The sequence below is a fragment of the Pelodiscus sinensis genome, chromosome 15 (assembly GCF_052426305.1).
Source record: "Pelodiscus sinensis isolate ZL-2025 chromosome 15, ASM5242630v1, whole genome shotgun sequence".
Lineage (NCBI taxonomy): Eukaryota > Metazoa > Chordata > Testudines > Trionychidae > Pelodiscus > Pelodiscus sinensis.
In genome coordinates this window covers 31028284-31049538 of record NC_143066.1, presented here as the reverse complement: position 1 = coordinate 31049538, position 21255 = coordinate 31028284, and the positions used below count along the sequence as shown (strand labels likewise).

General features: G+C 44.6%; 1 protein-coding gene across 6 annotated transcripts in view; it reads left to right on the top strand.

Moving 5' to 3' along the window:
• IQCE (IQ motif containing E) overlaps nucleotides 1–16807 on the top strand; it is a 58765-nt gene extending 41958 nt beyond the window's left edge. For all 6 annotated transcript variants that reach the window (XM_075899607.2, XM_006112884.4, XM_006112886.4 and 3 more), the window contains 3 exons: nucleotides 8987–9108; nucleotides 10381–10491; nucleotides 13187–16807. In XM_075899607.2, the coding sequence (XP_075755722.2) occupies nucleotides 8987–9108; nucleotides 10381–10491; nucleotides 13187–13314 (361 nt within the window). In that variant the 3' untranslated portion in view covers nucleotides 13315–16807. The remainder of the gene's footprint in view (nucleotides 1–8986; nucleotides 9109–10380; nucleotides 10492–13186) is intronic.
• The last annotated feature ends 4448 nt before the right edge of the window (nucleotides 16808–21255 follow it).

The window sequence follows — 21255 nt, the reverse complement described above, 5'->3', positions numbered from 1 at the left end:
TGGAGAAGCAGAGCGCTGCTGGGAAGGGGGAAGTGTGGCGATTCTTGCCACTGGGCTGCCTGCATGCAGCTGTGGTGCGAGGAGGCGGGGCGGGATGCCAGGACGCTGGCGTGACATGGCCCCGCTGATTTTAAAGAGCCGCGGCAGCTCAGCTCTAGCCGCGTGTCCTTGGGAGCTGGCTGCAGCACGCAGCACAGCCAGGGCCCGCCCCACCAGCTCCAGTCCTGCCACGCCCCCAGCCCCCCTTTGTCTCTGTGCCGCCCGTTCCCCACGCTGCCCCTGCTCCCCTGCACCCCAGACCCCCTGCTCTCCCTCTTCCCTGTGACCCTCTGGCTCTGTGCTGCCCTTGCACTCCGCACCCTGCTCCCCCCGATCCATGCCCCCCCAGCTCTGTGCTGCCCATTCCCTGCACTGCTCCTAGACCCCGATCCCTCTGCCCCTCCCATTCCCTGTGTTCCATTCTCCGTGCCTCTACTGCACCCTGTTCCCCCCGATCCCTGCGTCCATCTGGCTCTGTGCCTCCCGTTCCCCATGCCACCCCCGTATCCCCCCACTGTTCCCTGCACCCCTTTGGCTCTGTGTCTGTGCTGTCCCTGCACCCTGCTCCCCCTGTGAGTCGGGAGTGAAGGGTCCTTGTCCATAGGGAGCGGCTCGACAGGGCAGGGAAAAGGCTGCTGTGACCCAGCAGGGAGTGAAAGGAGGCGTTCACTTGAAGCGCCTTTGCCTTTATGGAAAAAAACGAACGAAAATGCTATTTGCTATTTATAGGGCTAAAATGCCAGGACAAAAACGAAAACAAAAAAAAAACTTATTGCAAACTGCAAACGTGTAAAAGACAACAAAAAAAGGGGGAGGCGGCCAAAAAATGTTTTGCTTGGGGCAGCAAAAAACCTAGAGGTGGCCCTGGGAGAAGGGGCTGGGCTGGGCTGTGGGGAGGGGAGGGGAGGGGAAAATATGAGGAAGGGGCTTGTGCTGAGGAGAGGGGAGGGGAGGAGGTCAGGAGAAGAAGAAGAAAGGGGAAGGCACTAAGGGACAGGGGTGCAAGAGAGACAAATGCCAGGGGACCAAGTGCAGTCAATGAGGAAAAGGACAGGAGGGGAGGTGTCAGTGGGAAAGGAGAGGGTAAGGGCACTGGGGACTAGAGGGAGGAGGGGGAGGTGCTGGGAGAAGGGGTGGGCATGAGGAAGCCGGGGATGGAGCAAGGCATCTGTGAGGGTACAGGGGCATGAGGGGAACGGGGGCAGAGGGTAGTGAGGGGGTGGGTATCAGGGAAAAAGAGGGCAAAGGGGGCAGGAGCAGTGAGGGAAGGGGGAGGCACCAGGAGGGTGCAGGTGCCAAGGGATTCTGGGGATGAAGCAGAAGGGCAGACACCTGCAGGGGAGGGACCAGCACCAGAGGAGAGAGGCAGGGCAGGTGTGTAGAGGGAGGTTTTAGGAGAGGGGATGAGGAGGGGTAGCTCACATGATCAGAATGGGGCTACTGCAGGAGTGGGCACAGGGAGGAGAGAAGGGCTGGCGGAGGGGGGCAGGTCTCAGGAAGGCTGAGTGCAGTGAGAAGGGCAGGAGTCAGGACAGCAGAGGAGAGTGAGGGGTTGGGGGGCAGCAGGCACCAGGGGAGCTGATGGAGCAAGGAGAGGAGACATGGCAGCAAAGAGAAAAGGTAGAGGTTTATAAGATATTTATTAATAACTTGGGTGATATTTTGATTAATAACTTATTAGTAATTACTGTTCTTATTCTTATTAGGAATTTATGTAATTAAAAAACACTTTTTGTGGAAGAGGGTGGCGAGTCCCTTTTTTGTCTGGCGAGTAGGTTTTCCATAATTTGTTGACCCCTGCAAATGAAGTGCGGGCTATATAAATCCCCGCTACATTTGCAATTTCAAAGTATCCAATTTACATCCCTCTGTCGAAAGAGGGATGTAGTCTAGACACAGCCTGTATGAACAGTTCACAAGTAAAATGTATAGGAAGGGCATGCAACAACATTTCCCTATCCTTCTGTTTCTGTCAGGGTTCTTGTTGCAGCTGTAATCTCCATATATATTCTCATTGTTTTTGCCCTTTAGTGGTTGGAAAAGTAACTGTAGAAAATGGTTATTTGCATTTCACATATGTAGCAATCAGTGCTTCTGCACTGGACTAGTGTAGGGAAGTCTAAAGGCCTAATTTTAAAGGAAAAATGCTAGAATGGAATCTCATTAGCAGCCAAGTACTTTTTCTCAGCAGGAATACACTGATTTGTTAACATTTTAGGTGTACAATGACTGTATCAAAATATATTTACTCTCTTTTCATGGTTTAGTGCTCCCAAAGCTTGAGATAATCTCATGGTTACAGGGTAAAGCACACAGCTGTCAGAGCTCACCCCTCAGGTGACAAGCCCAAGATCTCACCTCTCTCAGGATGGAATCACATGTCTCTCTGGGTATGTCTACACTACCCCGCTAGTGCGAACGTGCAAATGAAGCCCGGGATTTGAATTTCCCGGGCTTTATTTGCATAAGCCGGCCGGCACCATTTTTAAATGCCGGCTTGTTCGAACCCCGTGCTGCGCGGCTACACGCGGCACGGGCTAGATAGTTCGGACTAGCAAGCTATTCCCGGGCTTCATTTGCACGTTCGGTATGCATACATTACCCTGCTAGTTCGCACTAGCGGGGTAGTGTAGACATACCCTCTGACACTAAGATTCCTATGTAGTACCCTGACTACCTTAGCAGGGCCAACATAATTTTATCCACTCCAGCTCTGCCTCTGGGGGCTGTGACAAATGGTCTATGCAATGTGACCAGACAGCTTTTTCTAAACTTCAAAGGGTATATTTTTAATAGTGAGAACACTGCATAGAGCAAGAGAACAAAGATTTTAAAACAATAAACAGTTTACATGTATTGTCCAAATCAATCTAATAGCTTTCTTTGAAAGGGTTGCGAACCTTGTGGATGGTGGGGAAGTGGTAGATGTGGTATATCTTGACTTTAGTAAGGCTTCTGATACTCTCTCACATGATTTTCTCCTAAACAAACTAGGGAAATACAACCTAGATGAGTTTCTGTAAAGCTGGTGCATAACTGGTTGGAAAACCATTCCCATAGGGTGATTCATAATCAAGCTGGAAGTCATATCAAGTGAGGTCCCCCAGGCATAGTTGCCAATTCTGTGGGTGCTCTGGGTTGTGAGCACCCACTGAAAAAAAAATCAGAACCCACCGGCAGCCCTTCAGATTTACTCCACCCTCTACCCCTAGAGCCACCTGTGCACCAGTGATAGCGACATGGAGGAGACACTTGGGGGGAAGAAGGAGGAGAGGAACGAAGAAGAACTGGGATGGAGTGGAACAGAGCAGAGAGAGGCAGGGTGGATGTGAGGGCTTAGGAGAAGGGATGGATTGCAGGTGGGTTCTGAGGCAGAGCTGGGGTCCAGTACCCCTGGGGAAATCACAAAGTGAACACCTCTCCCCACATGAATTGATCCTTCTGAGTCCAGTTTTTTTTAGGATATTCATCGATCGCTTTTTAGATAATGGCATAGAGAGTACACTTACAAAGTTTGCAGACAGCATCAAGCTGGGAAGGGTTGCAAGTGTTTTGTAGGTTCAGACTAAAATTCAAGATGATCAGGAGAAATGGTCTGAAGTAAATAGGATAAAATTCAATAAGAACAAATGCAAATTACTCCACTTTAGGAAGGATCAGTTTCACATATACAAAATGGGAAACGATGACCTAGGATCTGGAGGTCATAGTGCAGTGGTTGCCAACCCGCGGCTTGCAAAGAAAAAAATTGCGGCTCCTGATGGAACCGGGTCGGAACCCAGAACCGCTCAAGTCAGTCTCTCTCACGGCCGGGCTGCTGTGAGCCGCATGCATGCTCATGGCCTGCGCCATTCCACTCACGGCCCGCGTCGCACTGCGTCATATCCTGCACGTGAAGGCCAGGTTGCACACAGCGTCCCAGCTTGCGTGTGCTAGTAGTCGGCTGCTGAGTGCAGGCAGCAGCAAGGGCTCTGGGTGCGGCAGCGGCGCCAACGGCGACTCCAGCTCCAGGACCTGGGCATAAGGTTGGTGGGGGAGGGGAATTGGGTTAGAGCGGGGAGAGATGCCTGGCTCTGGAGAAGGAGGGGAGGGAAGAGGAGGAGAATTGGGTGTGGGGGGGTGCACATGGTATCCCGAATGCGCATGGTGGTAGCAACAGCTCTGGCTCCGGGACATAAGTTGTGGGGGAGGGGGATTGGGTTAGAGTGGAGAGGGGAGGAGTCTAGGGAAAGGGAAGAGGAGGGAAGGAAGATCGGGTTGGAGGGGTGCACATGGTGTTCTGAACACTCAGCACACGTGTCTCAGATGCACAACTGTAGCAGCGGCTCCAGGACCCAAGAATTAGGTTAGAGCGTGGTGGGAGGGGATTTGGGTTAGAGCAGGGTAGCAGAGTGCCTGGCTCTAGTCAGGGGAAGAGGAGGGAAGAGGGATTGGGTAGGGCGGTGGGGGGGTGCACACGGTGTCCCAGCCAGCACATCTCAAGGCTGGCTGCTCAGCGCACACGCCTGGAGGGCGATGCATGTGGCTGTAGCGGCGGCAACTCCGCCTCCGGGACCCGAGAATTAGGTTAGAGCAGGGTGGGAGGGGGATTAGGTTAGAGTGGGGGCGGTGCCTGGCTCTGGGGAAGGGGAAGGGGAGTAGGTTGGGGGGTATGCCTGGCTCTGGGGAGAGGGAGGGGGATTGGGTTAGGGTTAGGGTTGGGATGGGATGTGTGTGCCTGCCTCTGGGGAAGGGGAGGGTGATTGGGTTGGGGGGGGTGCCAGGGGAGGGGATGGAAGAGCAGCCAGGGCGCTTCCTGAGACCCAGGATCCCCAGGTACTGGCCCCAGCTGTCTCTGTCCCCTCTCCCTGGCCAGACCCACCCCCATGAGTACCCTGCCCCAGCACCCTGTCCTCTGCCCTCACCAACACAGTTGGGGCCACATTAGTGAGGCTTGGGGGATTTTGGAGCAGTTGGTTTTTTGCATCTCACTTGTGTGGCCCTGATGACTTTTCTTTGGGTCAGTGACCCCGACTCAAAACAGGTTCCCAGCTCTCTCATAAATAAGGACAACACTGAAACATTTTGTGTTTGACATAATATTATATTTACAAATGAATCCTGGCCAACAAGTCCCCAATTTGGGCCAAGCCCCCATATGGCCAAAGCATCATAACACTCCTGCACCACCACCCCCAGACCCGAAACCTGAGTCTGTCATACAGTGGAACCCTCTGTCCTGAGCCTCTCACATCCCCAAACTGCTGCACCCCCACATTCCCAGTCTTCTGCCACAACACTCCTGCACCATCCACACACTGGAAATCTATGTCCTGAGCCCATCATACTCCCAGCCTCGCTGCCCTGAGTCCCTCATGAATCCAGCCCAAACTTCTGCACCCTCACAGCCACAAGCCTGCAGCTTGCTCAGCACCCCAACCCTCCACCTGACCCCAACACTTTGCAGTCTGGAGCCCCCTCCCTGAGCCAGCATCCTCTTCTGTACTTCCTCCTGCACCCAAATTTCCTCCCAGAGCTTGCACCTCTCACCGCTTCCCAGTGCTTTTTTTGTTGTGGTATGACCTGGGACGGTGTACCGGCACCTGTTTTCCCCCGGAACATTTTTTTTTCCTCAACAACTCCCTCCCCACCCCCCTGGTATGTGGTTCTTCGCACTCTATCCACCGCTATTTTGGCTCTTTCTCTCTAACAGGTTGGCCACCCCTCTCATAGTGGATCACAAGCTCAATATAAGACAAAGGTGTAACACTGTTGGAAAAAGAGCAAACATCTTTCTGGCATGTATTAGCCAGGAAGGTTGTAAACAAGACACAAGAGGTAGTTCTCCCGCTCAATTTTGCACTGATATGGCCTCAACTGGTGTATTGAGTTCATACTTCTGGGCACTACATTTCAGGAAAAATGTGGAGGAAGTCCAGAACAAAGAAGCAAAAATGTTTAAAGGTCTAGAAAACTTGACCTAAAATTGAAAAAAATTGTGTTTGTTTAGTCTGATGAAGAGAAGACAGAGGGTAGGTCTACACTTGCTCCCTAGTTCGAGATAGGGATGCAAATGTAGACGACTGAAATTGCTAATGAAGCGGGGATTTAAATATCCCGTACTTCATTAGCATGATCCCACCGGCGTGTTACTCCGCTCAAGAGCTGATTTGAACCAGGAAGTGCGCACTGGGTGGCGTTAGTTTGAACCAAACCCCTTGGTTCAAACTAACGTCACTTCTCATTTTCTCACAAAGGGTTCGAACTAACGCGTCCCGGCTCACACTTCCTGGTTCAAATCAGCTGGTGAGCAGAGTAACGCGCCGGCGAGATCATGCTAATGAAGCGCGGGATATTTTAAATCCCCGCTTCATTAGCAATTTCGATCACCTACATTTGCATCCCTATCTCAAACTAGGGAGCAAGTGTAGATGAACCCTGAGAGAAGACATGATAATAACAGTTTTCAAGTATATGAAAAGTTGTTATGATCTGGAGGGAAAAAATTGTTCTTGTTAACCACTGAGGATAAATCAAGAAACAATGGGCTTAAATTGCAGCAAGGGAGGTTTACATTAGATGTTAGGGAAAACTCAGGGCAGATGAGCACTGTAATAATTGGCTATGATAGTTGTAGAATCTCTATCATTGGTTTGTAAAAGCAAGCTGAATAATCACCTATCAGGAATAAGGATGTAAAATCCTGTTTAATAAGTTAACTGGCTAAAGATTAGGTTTAACTGATTGTGGGATCCTGGGTGGGGGATCGCTCCAGCCCGGCTGGAACAGTCCCCAGCCTTCAGGGCTGCTTCCTCTGCTGGCCCCACATGGGGAGCGGCAGTCTCCCTCCCTGTCCCACAGTGTGGTGGGCCAGGCAGTGCTGGAGCAGCCTTTCACTCATGGTGGACTGTTTCCAGGCACCAGTTAACTGTCACCCAATAAGCATCACCTGATAAGTGTGATGCTTACCGGATACTGAATACAGTTTCACATTCCTTATCAGGAATAGCCTAGCAAATGCTTAGTTCTAGCTTGAGTGCAGGGGATTGAACTAGAAGACCTCTCATTGTCCCATTTCAGTCCTACGATTCTATGATTCCATGGAGGCCTGTCCATTGATGTTAGCCAGGTAACCCAATTTCTTCAGGCTCCCTCTGCAGAATACATTTTTGTCTGTGGCCATTCTTCTGGACCAGCCTGTATGAGGGGACTTTTAAAATTTTTAATACACTTTTGATCTTAGGCTACCAGCCTTGGCAGAATCAGCCTTTTAACTTTACCGGAGCCATGGTACATGGTCCCTGACCAATTAATAGCCCAGACATTGTTTTTTAAAGACTTATTAAGTGTTCTTTTGACGAGCATAAGAATGACCATACTGCGTCAGACCAAACGTACATCTAGTCCAGTATCCTGTCCTTCAGCCATTCCCAATGTCATGAGCCACAGAGGGAATGAGCAGAACAGGTAACCAAGTGATCTATTCCCTGTTTATTCACATCTTCTGGTAAACAGAGGCTAGGGACACCATTCCTGCCCATACTATCTAATAGTGATTGATGGAGCTGCCTGCCATGAATTTATCTTGTTCTTTTTTTGAATATGTTATAGTATTACCTTCACAATATCCTCTGGCCAGGAGTTCCACAAGTTGACTGTGTGATATATGAAGAAATACTTCCTTTTGTTTGTTTTAAACCTTCTGCCTATTAATTTCATTAGGTGACCTCTAGTTCTTGTGTTGTGAGAAGGGATAAATAACCCTTATTTACTTTTTCCATACCAGTCATAATTTTATAGACCTCTATCATATCTCCCTTTAGTTGTCTTGTTTCTAAGCTGAAAAGTTCCAGTCTTGTTAATGTCTCCCATTCTGAAAATTGTCCATTTATTCCTACGTTTTGTTTCCTATCTTTTAACTAATTGCCAAACCAGGAGAGGACTTTCCCTCTTATCCTATCACTACTTACTTTGCTTAAGAGCCTATAGTGAGGGACATTGTGAAGGGCTTTCTGAAAATCTAAATTCATTATATCCACCATATCAACATTGTCCACAAGCTTTTTGACCCCCTCAAAGAATTATAGTAGATTGTTGTGATATGGTTTCCATTTACAAAAAGCACATTGACCGTTCCCGAGCAAATTATGTTCATTTATGTGTCGTACAATTCTGTTCTTTACTATAGTTTCAGCCAGTTTACCTGGTACTCAAATCAGGAGTCCTTTGCCTGTAATTGCCAGGACCACCTCCAGAGACCTTTTAAAAAATTGGTGTCCCATTAGCTATCCTACAGTCATTTGGTACAGAAGCTGATTTAAATGATGTGTTGCAAGTCACAGTTAATAGTTCTGCAATTTCACATTTGAGTTCTTTCAGAAATCTTGGCTGAATACCATCTGGTCCTGGTGATTTATTGCTGTTTAATTTATCAGTTTGTTCTAAAACCTCCTTTGTTGACACCTGTTCAGATTTGTCTCTTAAAAATAATGGGTCAAGTTTGGAAATATCCTTGATATCCTCGCTGTGAAGACTAATGCAAAAAATTCAGTTTGTCCCCAATTACCTTATTGTCCTTGAATGCTCCATTAGGTATTTTTTCTGATTGCTTTCATTCCTGATACTTTTTCCTAAGAGCCTCTTTTGACTTAGTGACATATAGTCAGGAAGCATACTTACAGCAATCAGACAATCATAGAGCAATAATGTAATTCAAAGCAGACTCACATCATCCATGCTGCCCAATGTTGTACTTTGGAAGATTAAACAAGAAGGTGGTTGCAACATAAAATGAACTCTTATGAAATCGTATCTGGTTTACAAGTTGTCACCTCTATGAGTTATTATAGCTTTCTTTCTTTTTTCTCTTTCTTTTTCTTTCTTGTATCTGTCTCAGTTTTCTTGCCTTCATTTTCTGCAGATGGATTAGTGATCCATGCTTCATACTAATGCGGTTCATCTTTTGCAGGACTTTTGCCTCCAGTGCTTCAAGTGAAAGAACATGTACTGCTGTTTCCTATAGGAAAAAGAAACCAATCTCACCAGCACTCAAGAAACGCTTACTTTCAGCCTTCACATCAACCTCTCCTGGTAATCTCACTTCCCTCTATGTTCAGAAGCATGTAAGCTATGAATGGGCACGCTCACAATTTGCCAGAGAACTTTAGGTGTAATAGAAGATTGGTAGTCTTGGAGACTGAAATTCTATAACCACAAAACAGGTAGGCAGACAGTGTGGTTTCCCACAAAGGGTACATCTATGCAGCAACATTATTTCGAAATAACTTAGTCCGCATCTACACAGCAGGCTGTTATTTAAAAATAATGTTGAAATACTATCAAGCTGGAGGACTTCTTACTCCGACTCCTGTAACCCTCATTGTACAAGGAGTAAAGGAAGTCGGAGGAAGAATGCTCTATTTTGAAATAAGTGCTGTGTAGGCGCTCCCAATTTTGAAATAAGCTATTTTGAAATAAGCTATGCAATTGACGTAGCTCAATTTGTATAGCTTATTTCGAGTTCAGCCCTACTGTGTAGATGCACCCATACTGTCTAACCTATTTGTCACAACTTTGATTTGGAGGAGCTACTTCTAGGGGTAAATGTAGTATCCAAGAGGATATGATGAGCCTCTCTGCAGTCTGTCTACTTCCAGCTCACGCTCACTATGTAGCTATACTTAGGGGCTATCTCTAGACTGGCAAAACTTGCCAGCTGTCTACACTGGCCGCTTTGAATTTGTGCAAGAACACTGACGATCTAATGTAATGTCAGTGTTCTTCCGCAAATACAATGACTCTCCCATTTGGGAAAAAGCCCTCTTGAGCAAATGCTTTTGTGCAAGAGGGCCAGTGTAGACAACTGAGAACCATTTTGCGCAAAAAAGCCCTGATGGCAATAATGGCGATCGGGGCTTTCTTGCACAAAACCACATCTAGATTGGCACGGACGCTTTTCCGCAAAAAGTGCTTTTGCGCAAAAGCGTCCGTGCCGATCTAGACGCTCTTTTCCACAAATGCTTTCGTTAAAAGCATTTGCGGAAAATCATGCCAGTCTAGATGCAGCCAGGGAGTTTCTATGGCATTTCAGGCTTCAACCATGGAGAGGTTGGGAGGATTTCATCTTTCTTGCTTAAAGGGGATATATTTATCTGCTAATAAAATAGCATCTCCAGTCAGCCAAATAAATGTGACCATGTCTTTTCAGTTGTCTCCAGGTTCATGAGAGACCAGGTAAATAAAAACCTTTAGCTCTAAAAAATCTGGCTAATGAGTAATACAGTACTATAATACAAATAATTAATTATAATAGAGAACCATCACTCCTCAGTCATGAGTTCTCTGACAGCTAAATTATTTCAGATGGTGAAAACAGTGAACTAACCAGTGAAGAAGTTGTGGAGGAACTTAGTGCAGAAGGGGAAGAGAGAAAATCAAGGGAGCACAAACTTTTGTCCTTGCAATCCTCTTCTGGTGAGTATTGAAAGAAAGAGACTGGGGGGCAAAGGGTTATTCTTTGCCCCTAAGAAAGTGGCAGATTTTCAAAACTCTCTTGGTGATTAGAAGATATTTAGGATGCAACTGAAGAGAGAGCAAGCACACACATGAATATTAATCTAACAGATGTTTGGACTTTTTACCCTTAGGCATGGGCATTTATAGACAGCATAACCAAATCATCCCAAAAGGCAAATTCAACTAACTACTGAAGGAAGCAGAATGCTCTATCATGCATACCATCTGATTACCCTGCAGTTGGTTCTAATTTAACCATTTAATTCCATCCCATTCACTAAAAATTCAGCTTCTCTAACTCTTAGCTTATGCCTGATCTAACAATTTGCTAATGAAAAAGGTTTCCAATGCAATAATGCTCTTCTCTGGTCATTTCATAGCTAGGAAGGGACTTGATAGCTTCCTATTATTCTGCAGCTGAATAAGCTGTTCACCTCCTGCCTTCCAACCTCAAACTTGTATTTGATTAACTCTAGATTTTTGATCAGCTGTAAGTGTTCTGTGGAAATAATTTTTGCAAGAAGCTATTTAGTTACCTTGCCCTTTGGCATTCTTTTCAGATGAGTTGTAAATGTTTACGTGTTAAAGACAACATGTATATAGGCCAGAATCAATAGGTATTATCCAGGTTTAGAGGCATCTTGGTGTTTATTGTACTGTCTCTACTGGATTCATAGATTATAAAACCAGAGGGGACTACTATGGTCATCTTGTATGACTGTCTGATAACACAAGCCACCCAATTTTCCCTGAATTAATTTGTGTTTAAACTAGAGGACATATTTTAGAAAAAAATCCAGTGTTGATTTGAAAATTGCCAGTGGTAGAGATTTTTGTCATAACCCTTAGTAAATTGATACAATGGTTCATTACCCTCTATTAACAATGTATGTCTGATTTCTAGTCTGAAACTGTTTACCTTTAACTTCCAAGTGCTGGATTGTGTTTTACCTTTGGTAGGTAAAAGAGCCATTATGAAATTTTTGTTCTCCAGAGAAGTATTTAGTTTATAAGCTTTAATGAAGTCACGGCTTAACTGTCTCTTTGTAAAATTAGACTGAGCTATAAATAGAGAGGTAAAACTCCACTATGTGGAAAATGCTAAAGTAAGTGGCATTTTATTGAAGGCCTTCATTTCATGTGACTTCTTTAACTATTTCAAATCCAAAGCTTTTTGAATATAACCAGTCTTTGGAGACTGATTTTTAATTTTTTTTCAGTGAGATTCTACTTGTTCCTTCACATTTGTTTCTTTCCTTAGAGTTGGTCAGATAGGGATGACAACCACAATATGTGAAACTCATTGATTTATTCCTTTTCCATCTCAGATTGGAGCTTTGCATTTCTGGCTTCATTAATTAACTGGGGTGGCATTTTTTTTGCACCTCTTTAGTAGTATACAAGGCACTGTCTGAATGCAGCTAAGCTAGCGCACGGGGCTTAGTGGTGATTATTATTTATTTGTATTGTAATACTGCCCGATCAGAATAAGGACCCTATTAAGCTAAACTCTGTACAAACATGCCCCAGAATGCCTAAAACCTAAGAGGAGGACACAAGCTAAGTGACCAGAATAATAACAGGCATGTTTTATTCAAGAGACAAAAGACTGATCTTTTAAAAATCGGCAATTTATTGTGGGAGTCACATCTTTTTATTAGTATGTCAGCTTCCCTTTATTACTTCTATCCTCAGTACTCTCATTCAAAAATATTTTTTTCTGAAAAATCTTCCTTCATCTTCTAAACAGCAGTTCACATGGAATGTACATAGCTTCATTTGCCTGAGGAGGGTGGGGGTTGTATACTTTATGGCTTTTGTAGACTGAGCACATTTCATACCTCAGAGGATCCTTGCTTTCATCCAGTTCTCTCCTACCCAAAGTCCTTGCGTGCCATCTTCCCATCCTCCTGTATTTCAGGGAATTGTCCAATCTCCCTAACACATCTTGCAGGGGCTCCGTGTGTCTTCTTCCCCCATGCCAAGGTCCTCCATTCCATGGGCTCTGAGTGCCCAGATCTTGCCCCCACCCCCAACATTCTTATTACTTTTCTGTTTTTCTGAAAGTCTATAGAAGAATGCCATCAAGTTAAGTGAAGGACCTTCCTCTGTTAATCCAAAATATTTTTAAAAGATACAAACATAGTCTGGTCACAGTTTTTGGTTGTTAATGTGTAAGTATTTATATATGTATTTTATAGTGCATTTTGAGAGTCAGCAATCATTGTCCTCAGCCACCTGTCTCTCATTTCTTTACTCCTGACTGTCTGAAGGCCTCTCCATGACACTTTCACTTGACTTGATCTTGCTTATGTCAGTTTTTCCTTTTCTAGACTGCTACTAAATATGTTTTTATAATGTGAGATGACTTCAATTTCAAACTGCTTTATTTTGTGATGTGTAATCACTTGAGAAGATTTAATGAAAGTAAGAGAAAGTCGAGTTTGGTTAGTATGTCAGTTTAATGCTTGCCAGTCTCTTGCAGGAGAGGATAGTGTTAATAACTGTATTCAGGAAAAGAGGGAACAGAATTATTCATGACAGTAGGTCATTGTGGTAACCTAATGGCCCAGAGAATATTACGCTTCCCACAAAGGCCTGGTTTTGTCAATGATGTTTATTGATGTTTCTCTTTTCTTTGTGGTTATTTCAGTCATGTCCTCCCAGAACCAGTTGCAGTCCACACTCTCTCCGCCTTTGGATGAGGCTCACTCAGACGATTCGGATGATAGTGTAGTCTCTCCATCGCTGATGGTGAAGAAAAATTTCTCCCACTTTTAGTTTTGGGGAGGTTCTTCTCAAACCCTCTTGCAGTCCTGGGGCACAAACAAAAGCAAGATAAAGCAAGTAGAGGGTTAAAAGGAACAATGTCCACAAGTTAAAACCATTGTTATTTCAGCCATGAAAAATCATTCAGTTTTATATATGTACTTTAATGGCTGTACCTCTCTGCCCTCATTACTATATTTCTTTCCTGTCCTCCTCAAATTGGGAATGGGGGGGTTATATTGTTCAATAGTTGTACATAAGCAGGATCCTTACAGTGCCGTTGATATGCATAACACTTCACAGTCGAGAAAGAAGAAAAGGTCCTTGTCTAAAGAGTTTACCATCTAGAGACCCAGTTCTGCAACTCTTACTTGTCCAGTTTTTACTCATTTGATATAGGAAGGAACTGCACACACCTGGCAAGAGGATGCATGCAGAGTATTTTTGAATACATCTGTGCAACTGTCAGCTTGGGTGTGCTAAGTGAAAGCATGCAATAAGGTCCACTCTATTTATTTAATTGTAATGTTTGTACTAAAGATAGCTATTATGTGCGGACCTTAGTTTAAGGCTTTTAGAGAGCTACCTCTGTCCATAAGTGTACTGTGCCTGTGTGTATGCATTTGAACTTACGTTATTGCATTGCTCAGTTATGTATTTTATAGTGCATATGATTTACTGTGTTGTATGTGAAATATGTAACCATGTAATCCATTACATTTACCATAGTAGTATCTGTGGAGAGAATGTATACTGTTAGGGAGTGTTGTGTGAGGGATGCCCTCCTGTTCATGATATGTAAGTGAAACAAAACAGAACCACAAGTGGATTATGCAAGGTTATCTTTACTATGTAAAAATATTTCACAGAGAAAATACATGGTTAGTGTTCTGATTTAACTTACTGATCTTTTAAATGTCTGAAATGTCAGCTATACAGATGGATCAATCAGCTAAACACTACTGTATTTTTAATTATGATTTTGGTTCTCTGTCACTTTCTATCTGAGGTTCTCATCATGATTTGCAAACATTAATTAATTTTGCACTACTATGAAGAAGGTAAAATTATCAAGAAACTGTGGCACAGAGTGGTTATGTGACCTTCCCAAGGCGACAAAGGAAATCTGTTGCTTTTGATACCCAGTCCTTACCTAACATATCCCATCTTTCCTCTATAGTGGCAAAGAAGTGATCTGTTAGGACTGCTTAAACACAATGCAATTTGGGGGCGGGGGAGTGTCTGAAAAAGAATCCTGCGTTCTAATGCTGAATGTAACTAAAGAAAATATTCTTTTAAATGCTCCTTCCTTCTGTGTTGTTTACAGCTGGAGTGCGGTAGATGTTGCATACATCAGTGAGAAACAGCATGTTTCAGTTCTGTAAATATGTTCAATAACTCAGCAGGATTCATAGGGAGTCCACTACCCATTCTCCTGAGTAGAGGGCTAGCTGTACATTTAGTAGCTGCTTGCTAAGGATGTCATCAAGGAGTATTTGAGTCGCTTGTAAACTCAAACCACACTTCTAGGTATAAGATTTTTATCACATTCTCTCCCTCCTCCTCTTTTTTAAATTAAAAGTCAGTCAGCATTGTTATGCTGAATACTAATAAATAAGTTCTCCATTGAAATCAGGGGACTGAGACTGCTTTATCTGAGGTTTATCATAGTTCATGCCAGTTCTTGCAGCCAAAGAGGAAACTGGATGGCTGCAGCACAATGCAGCTGATTTCATTTAATTCCATCAGTGGAAATGCTGTCTGCACTATTTCCAGAGGCAGTTGTTGGGAGCTCTTTATACCCAATGCAGTCTGTAGAATGTCAGTTATAATCCCATTGGATAGGGCATTCCTGCTGTTACTGCAATCACTTAGTTATCACACAGGGAGTAGTGGGGAGAAAAACAATTCTCTTGGCCAAAGCTAAAAGAAGACACTTTCCTTCTTTTCTGAAACACTCACATAAACTATGTGATTGTCAGTTAGTTAAAATGATGATAGGTCTGTAAAAGTTGCTTATGTCTAAAATTTTAGGTTTTAAACACTGGTTAAGTGTCATGGATATGCCTGTAGAGAATTGAAAGAGCTCAGGGCTCTGACAGATTAAGGAGATACTGTGTGGCTTGTACTAGGGCCAAGACTGGACCAGTATGGTTTTCAGCCTCTGCTCTGTGGGGAGATACTTGGATGGTGAATATAATGGATAGAATTCTCTCTCAAAATAGTAGGCAGTAATAAAGAGCTATTAGCAAAGCATTAGGAATGAAATACAGAGCAGAGAGGCTCTCCTTTTCACTAAGCAGTGAATCATTTTAAATAGATTTGCAGTCAGTAATAGTGTCAGTAGACAAATTCCAGGACAGAGTGGAGGGAATATCTTTCTGAGACACCGATTGATACAACTTTGTGTGAGGTGGCACAAATCAAAATGTGTCTGGAGGAAAACTAATTTCAAATTTGAAATCCAAGTTGTCAAAAAGTTGATATTCCCTTGAGTACTGCACTCCTGATCACCTCTTAGTTTGGAAGATAACTGCTCTTATTTTATATCAGAACCCTGACATGATATGAGCAGAAGGGAAACACCTACAATATTAGTAGCTTTTAATCTTGCTCTATTCAATGAATACATTGAAAGCAATATAAAACTTGACTAGCACTGCAAGCTTTATTTTATTCCTATCTGTATCTGACTGTCAACGCTGAGATGAGGCTTGAAAGAAGGAAGGAAAACTCTCATAGTAGATCACAACCCTACATCCTCTTTCTCCCCCCAAACCAATCATGGAGTTAAGGAAATGAAAATCAGCATAGCTCAGACCTGTCAAGAGACAGTTTCTATACAGACTCATTCAGTTTCTGATAAATGAATGCTCGTTGCAGAAGGCACTGATAACCTCATAAGAGCTTCAAGGCCTGAATGAAAAACTCCATTATAACCTATCTAATCTAATTGCAAACTTTCCATTTTGCTGTTATAGAGGTGCTCTCTGTGCCAGTGATGCTCATTTAAAATCTATTGGAAGACAAAGTGGACATTAGTGTCTGTGCATGCAGTATGTAGTCAAAATACAACTTTCTTGAGACTATATCTCCTTCATTTTCTTTTTGGTCATTAAGTGCCTATGTTCATAAATATGTTTTAAATGTGGCATCCAGGCCTGATATGTTTATTGTCTTCTTCATAGAATTAAAAAAAATCCAGATAAAAAGCAGTTTTTAATGTTCATGAAATATAAATGCATTAACCTTGGAACACTAGGAAGGGCCAATATATTTTATGATCTTTTTTATATTCTATTTAGAACTTTGCAAATGTTGTACATAATTTATACTGACATCTTTTTGGATTTTAAATCAATTACTATACATTGCTCTCTAATTATTTGACTTTATAAATAAATTTTAAATTTGTAAATTAATTCTTCATGCATGATTGCATCAGTAACTGCTTTGATTTTGTTATTACCCTGACTCATATTGCATTAAAAATATTGTCACTATATTTTCAGTTGGGTCATTGTTCAACCCTTTGCCACAGCTTGTCTTATTGCACCAGGTATGCATAGTTCTCCTTTTTATGTTGCAGAAAACAAATGAGATGACTTAGTGGAAAATTGTGTTAACTCTACTTCAAATGTCCTCATCTAAGCAGGTAGGGAAAGGAAGGAAGTTAAGGGTAAAATTGGCCAAAGCTCAAGTGAAATTGACAGAAGCGATGGATTCATGTCACATTTGTTTCTGGTGCTCAGTTGAAAAGAAAAATCCTGAAATTCTACTGTAAGAACCACAATTGCCATTGCCTCAGATTTTCCTGCTTTGTGCAGCCACAAAATGTTTCATCTGTGTCTCATTTTGTGTTGTGGAATGAAATTCAAGTGTAAGACTCAAAAGAAAGTTCATGCCAACTGAATGAAGCACTTACTAGAGGTAGAGAAGGATGACATGTACAGTCTATCTTGGTTCTTGATGCTGATTGAAGTGGACTGACATCTCAGTAATCTCCGATGCTTCTATTATAGGTGAATTAAGACTAACCTGGGACTGGATTTGCCAGCACCTTGGAGCTCTCTGCTTTAAGACCAGGCAATGTGGAAATGCACAGAACAATATACTTAGCAGGAGACTGCAATCTGCTAGTAAGCAGACAGAAATAAGAATCCCAGAGTTTCTAAGATTTGTGGTTAATCTATCTTCATCCTCATCATTCCTGGATGTGTAAGCTATTTATGGATGTGAAGGAGATGGTACTGGGCTGTGGGTACCTCTTTTTATTTGCTGAAAAGAAAGACTTGGTGGTGATTCTCTTGGAATATAGGGAGAGCCTAGATGGCACTGTATGACGAGGGAAAATCAACAAGTGCCAGAAAGCTAAAAGATCATGATAACTGCAGTTAAAAGTGGACAGCTCTGTGGCCATGTATTACTTCAGCCCTCCACTTTTCCTGCATTCTAGGGAACTGAAAGGGAAAGCCTTGGTGGATGGCAGAATGGCTTCATTGGAGGAAGTAGGGACTTGGGACGCAGAGCTAATATGGAGGCACAAGGTGATCTGTGAGGTTTAGGCATGCTAGCCTGTGGATGGTGATTGGTGGGTTAGTTTTCTATCTCAACAGAAAAATGCAGAGGAAGCTTGGTGAGTGGAATCCTACAGTGTCCTGGTCCTGATCCCAGGAGAATAATTTGGCTCAGTACATGAAAAGGTCCTGGTTTGACATAGGACATATTGTTTGTGGAGGGCAAAGGCAAATTCAATTGGGACTTTGCATAACTAGAAGGAGGCAGCTGAACATTTCCCAAGATGAATGGAGTAGGGTTGCAGAAATGCTGCTTGTTATACTGACTATACTTTAGGCCCCACCCTCAAGAGCCATGGTGGGCAACATTGGAGTTCTATCTGTGTCCTATAAGACATTTTGTGTTGCCATATTCCGCTGCTTTCCGTCTGCATAGTTTTTTTTTCTTACCAGTGGTACTTAAGTGACATGCACATAAAGCAAGGGCACATGAAATGAGGGGTGTGCTGATTGCACACAGCATTGACTTGCAGCCCACTGAGGTGAAAGAGGACCACTCATGCAGCCCACACACCCATCACTGCTCAGGAGGTTCATAAGCTGACCTAGTATTAATCACAGTCCAAACCTACATTTCAATAAATACATATGTGCAGTGAAATCTGTACAGACATATGCAATATTTGATAGACCGAGCTATGGTGAGCTTCACAGCATGATAATAGTCTTCATGATCCAAACTCCAAATCTGTTCATTTGTTTTGGTGATTGTGGGAGAAGTACCCGTTAAGAAAAAATGGAGAGGGGATGAGGCCTCTAAAATAATAGAATCATAGAATGCTAGAACTGGAAGGGACTTTGGGAGATCATCAAAGTCCCCTGCCCTCATGGCAGGACCAAGCACTACTAGATCATCTCTGATTGATGACTGTCTAACCTGCTCTTAAATATCTCCAGTGATGGAGATTCCACAGTCTCCCAAGGCAATGTATTGCAGTGTTTAACTACCCTGATAGTTAAGAACTTTTTTCTAATGTCCAACCTAAACCTCCCTTGCTGCAATTTAAGCCTGTTGCTTCTTGTCCCATCATCAGAGACCAAGGAGAACAATTTTGCTCTATCCTCCTTATAACACCTTTTTAGATGCTTGAAAACTGCCACCGTGTCCCCTCTCAACCTAGGGTTACCAGATGAGTTTCAAAAAAAATATTGGACACACGTGATCTCAGAACGGAATGGGGGGGGGGAGTGGGGCTGGCTGCGGGGAGATGGGGGGGGAACTGGCTGGCGGGAAGCAGGGCTGGCCAGGAAGGGGTTGGGGGGAGCAGAGCTGGCCGGGGGGGGGGGGTGGGTTGGGAGGAGCGGGGCTAGCTGGGGGAGATTGGGGGAAGGAACCGGACGGCGAGAAGCAGTGCTGCCCAGGAGAAGGTTGGGGAGAGCAGGTCTGGCTGGGGGGCAACCGGCTGGCTGGGGGGCAACTGGCTGGCGGGAAGCAGGGCTGGCTGGGAGGAGATCGGGGGGAGAGGGGCTGGCCAGGGTGGAACCGGCAGGCGGGGAGCAGGGCTGGCCCGGGCACACACAGATCCTGGGACACTGCCCGTCCCGCACACAGTCTCAGCGGGGCGCCCAGGTGAGTGCGGCCCTGGGGAATCCATCCCACCCTGCCCCCACCCTCCTCTCTACTGTGTAGTTGCGTACTATCTGGCTGGTAGACGCACTCATGCAGCGTGAGCGTCTACACCAGCCAGGCAGTACACAACTACGTACTGATACTCATGATAATAATAAAACTTACTTAATTAGAAAATACCGGACATTTCTATGTCTGGTATTTTCTCAATTTGTTTCCCAGACAGAAAGCTCAAATACCGGACTGTCCAGTTCAAAACCAGACACCTGGCAACCCTACCTCAGTCTGCTCTTTTCTAAATTAAAGAAGCCCAGTTCTTTCAGTCTTCCCTCAGAGCTCATGTTCTCTAGACCTGTAATCATTTTTGTTGCTTTTCTCTACATCTTTTCCAATTTCTCCATATCTTTCTTGAAATGCGGTGCCCAGAACTAGACACAATACTCCTGTTGAGGCCTAATCAGCACAGAATAGAGTGGAAGAATTACTTCTCATGTGTTGCTCACCAGAATCATGTTTGCTGTTTTTTGCAACAGTGTTACACTGTTGACTCATTCAGCTTGTGGTCCACCATGACTCCCCGGATCCCTTTCTTCAGTACTCCTTCCAAGAACATCACTTCCCATTCTGTATGTGTGTAAAATCTAATCATTGAGAGCACAAAAGTCATTAGTCTTCATGTAAGAATTCCCTAAGTAAGCTTGTATATGAGACGCAAAATATCTAAGAGATCAGAGTCCTGTCTCCCTTCCATGACAGACTATAACTACACTGACCATCTGTCCTGGATTTCCCAGGATGATTCCAATTTTTAATATCCCGTCCTGGTGCCCCGTGCAGCACTGAAATGTCCCAGAAAGTCCCCACGCTCCAAATGCAGCTAGAAACAGCTGTGCAGCTGATTCTCTTCCGACAAAAGCTTCTTGTGCAAAAAGCCTGCATTCTAGACAGCCTCAGTTGGATTGCGGGGGGCAGAAAAGCAATGTGCAGCTCAGCTAGACTTAGGGACAGAAAAGCGGCACACAGCTTAGCTAGGCTTGGGAGTGTGGAAAAGTGGCACGTGGCTCAGCTGGGCTGGGTGAGGCCCAGGGAACTGATATGCTGCTCAGCTGGGCTTTGGGGGAAGGAGTGAACCAAGAAGCCCAGTATGGAGGGCAGCAGCAGAGGACCTGAAATGACCTCCTCTGATCTGGAAAAATCCCTCATCCAGAACCAGTCAGTTCCATAGGGTGCCAGACCAGGGAGGTCCAACCCCTATCTCAAATCAGCTCCTGCATCCTCCCTCTTGGCCAGACACCCTACCCCCAGTCCGCTCCTGCACCCTTCCTCCTGGCCAGACACCTAATCCCAGTCTGCTCCTGGACACACTCCCTTGGCCAGACACCCTAACCCCAGTCCACTCCTGCACCCTCCCCCTTGGCCAGACACCCTCTCTCCTGGTCAGGTACCTGCCCCCAATCCGCTCCTGCATCCACCGTTGCTCCTCCCCCCCACCTCTGCCACACAGTGCACCTGCCTTTGCTCTTGTTCCCTCCCCCTGGCCAGACACCCTACTCCCAGCCTGCTTCTGCACCCTACCTCCCACCGAGATCTTGCAACCTCTTGCTCTTCTGTCCCCCTCCTCCCACCCAGATCTTGCACCCCTTCCCTATCCCACTCACTGGCAGCCCTGTCACACTCACTGAACCCCTCGTTTTTGTCCCCACCACAGAACCTAATGGGGGTGTCTATGAAATCCACCAGAAAAGTAAATCTCACCTATGGGAAGACCTGAACCTCAGTCCTCCCTGTCCCTTCCCCTCACCCCTT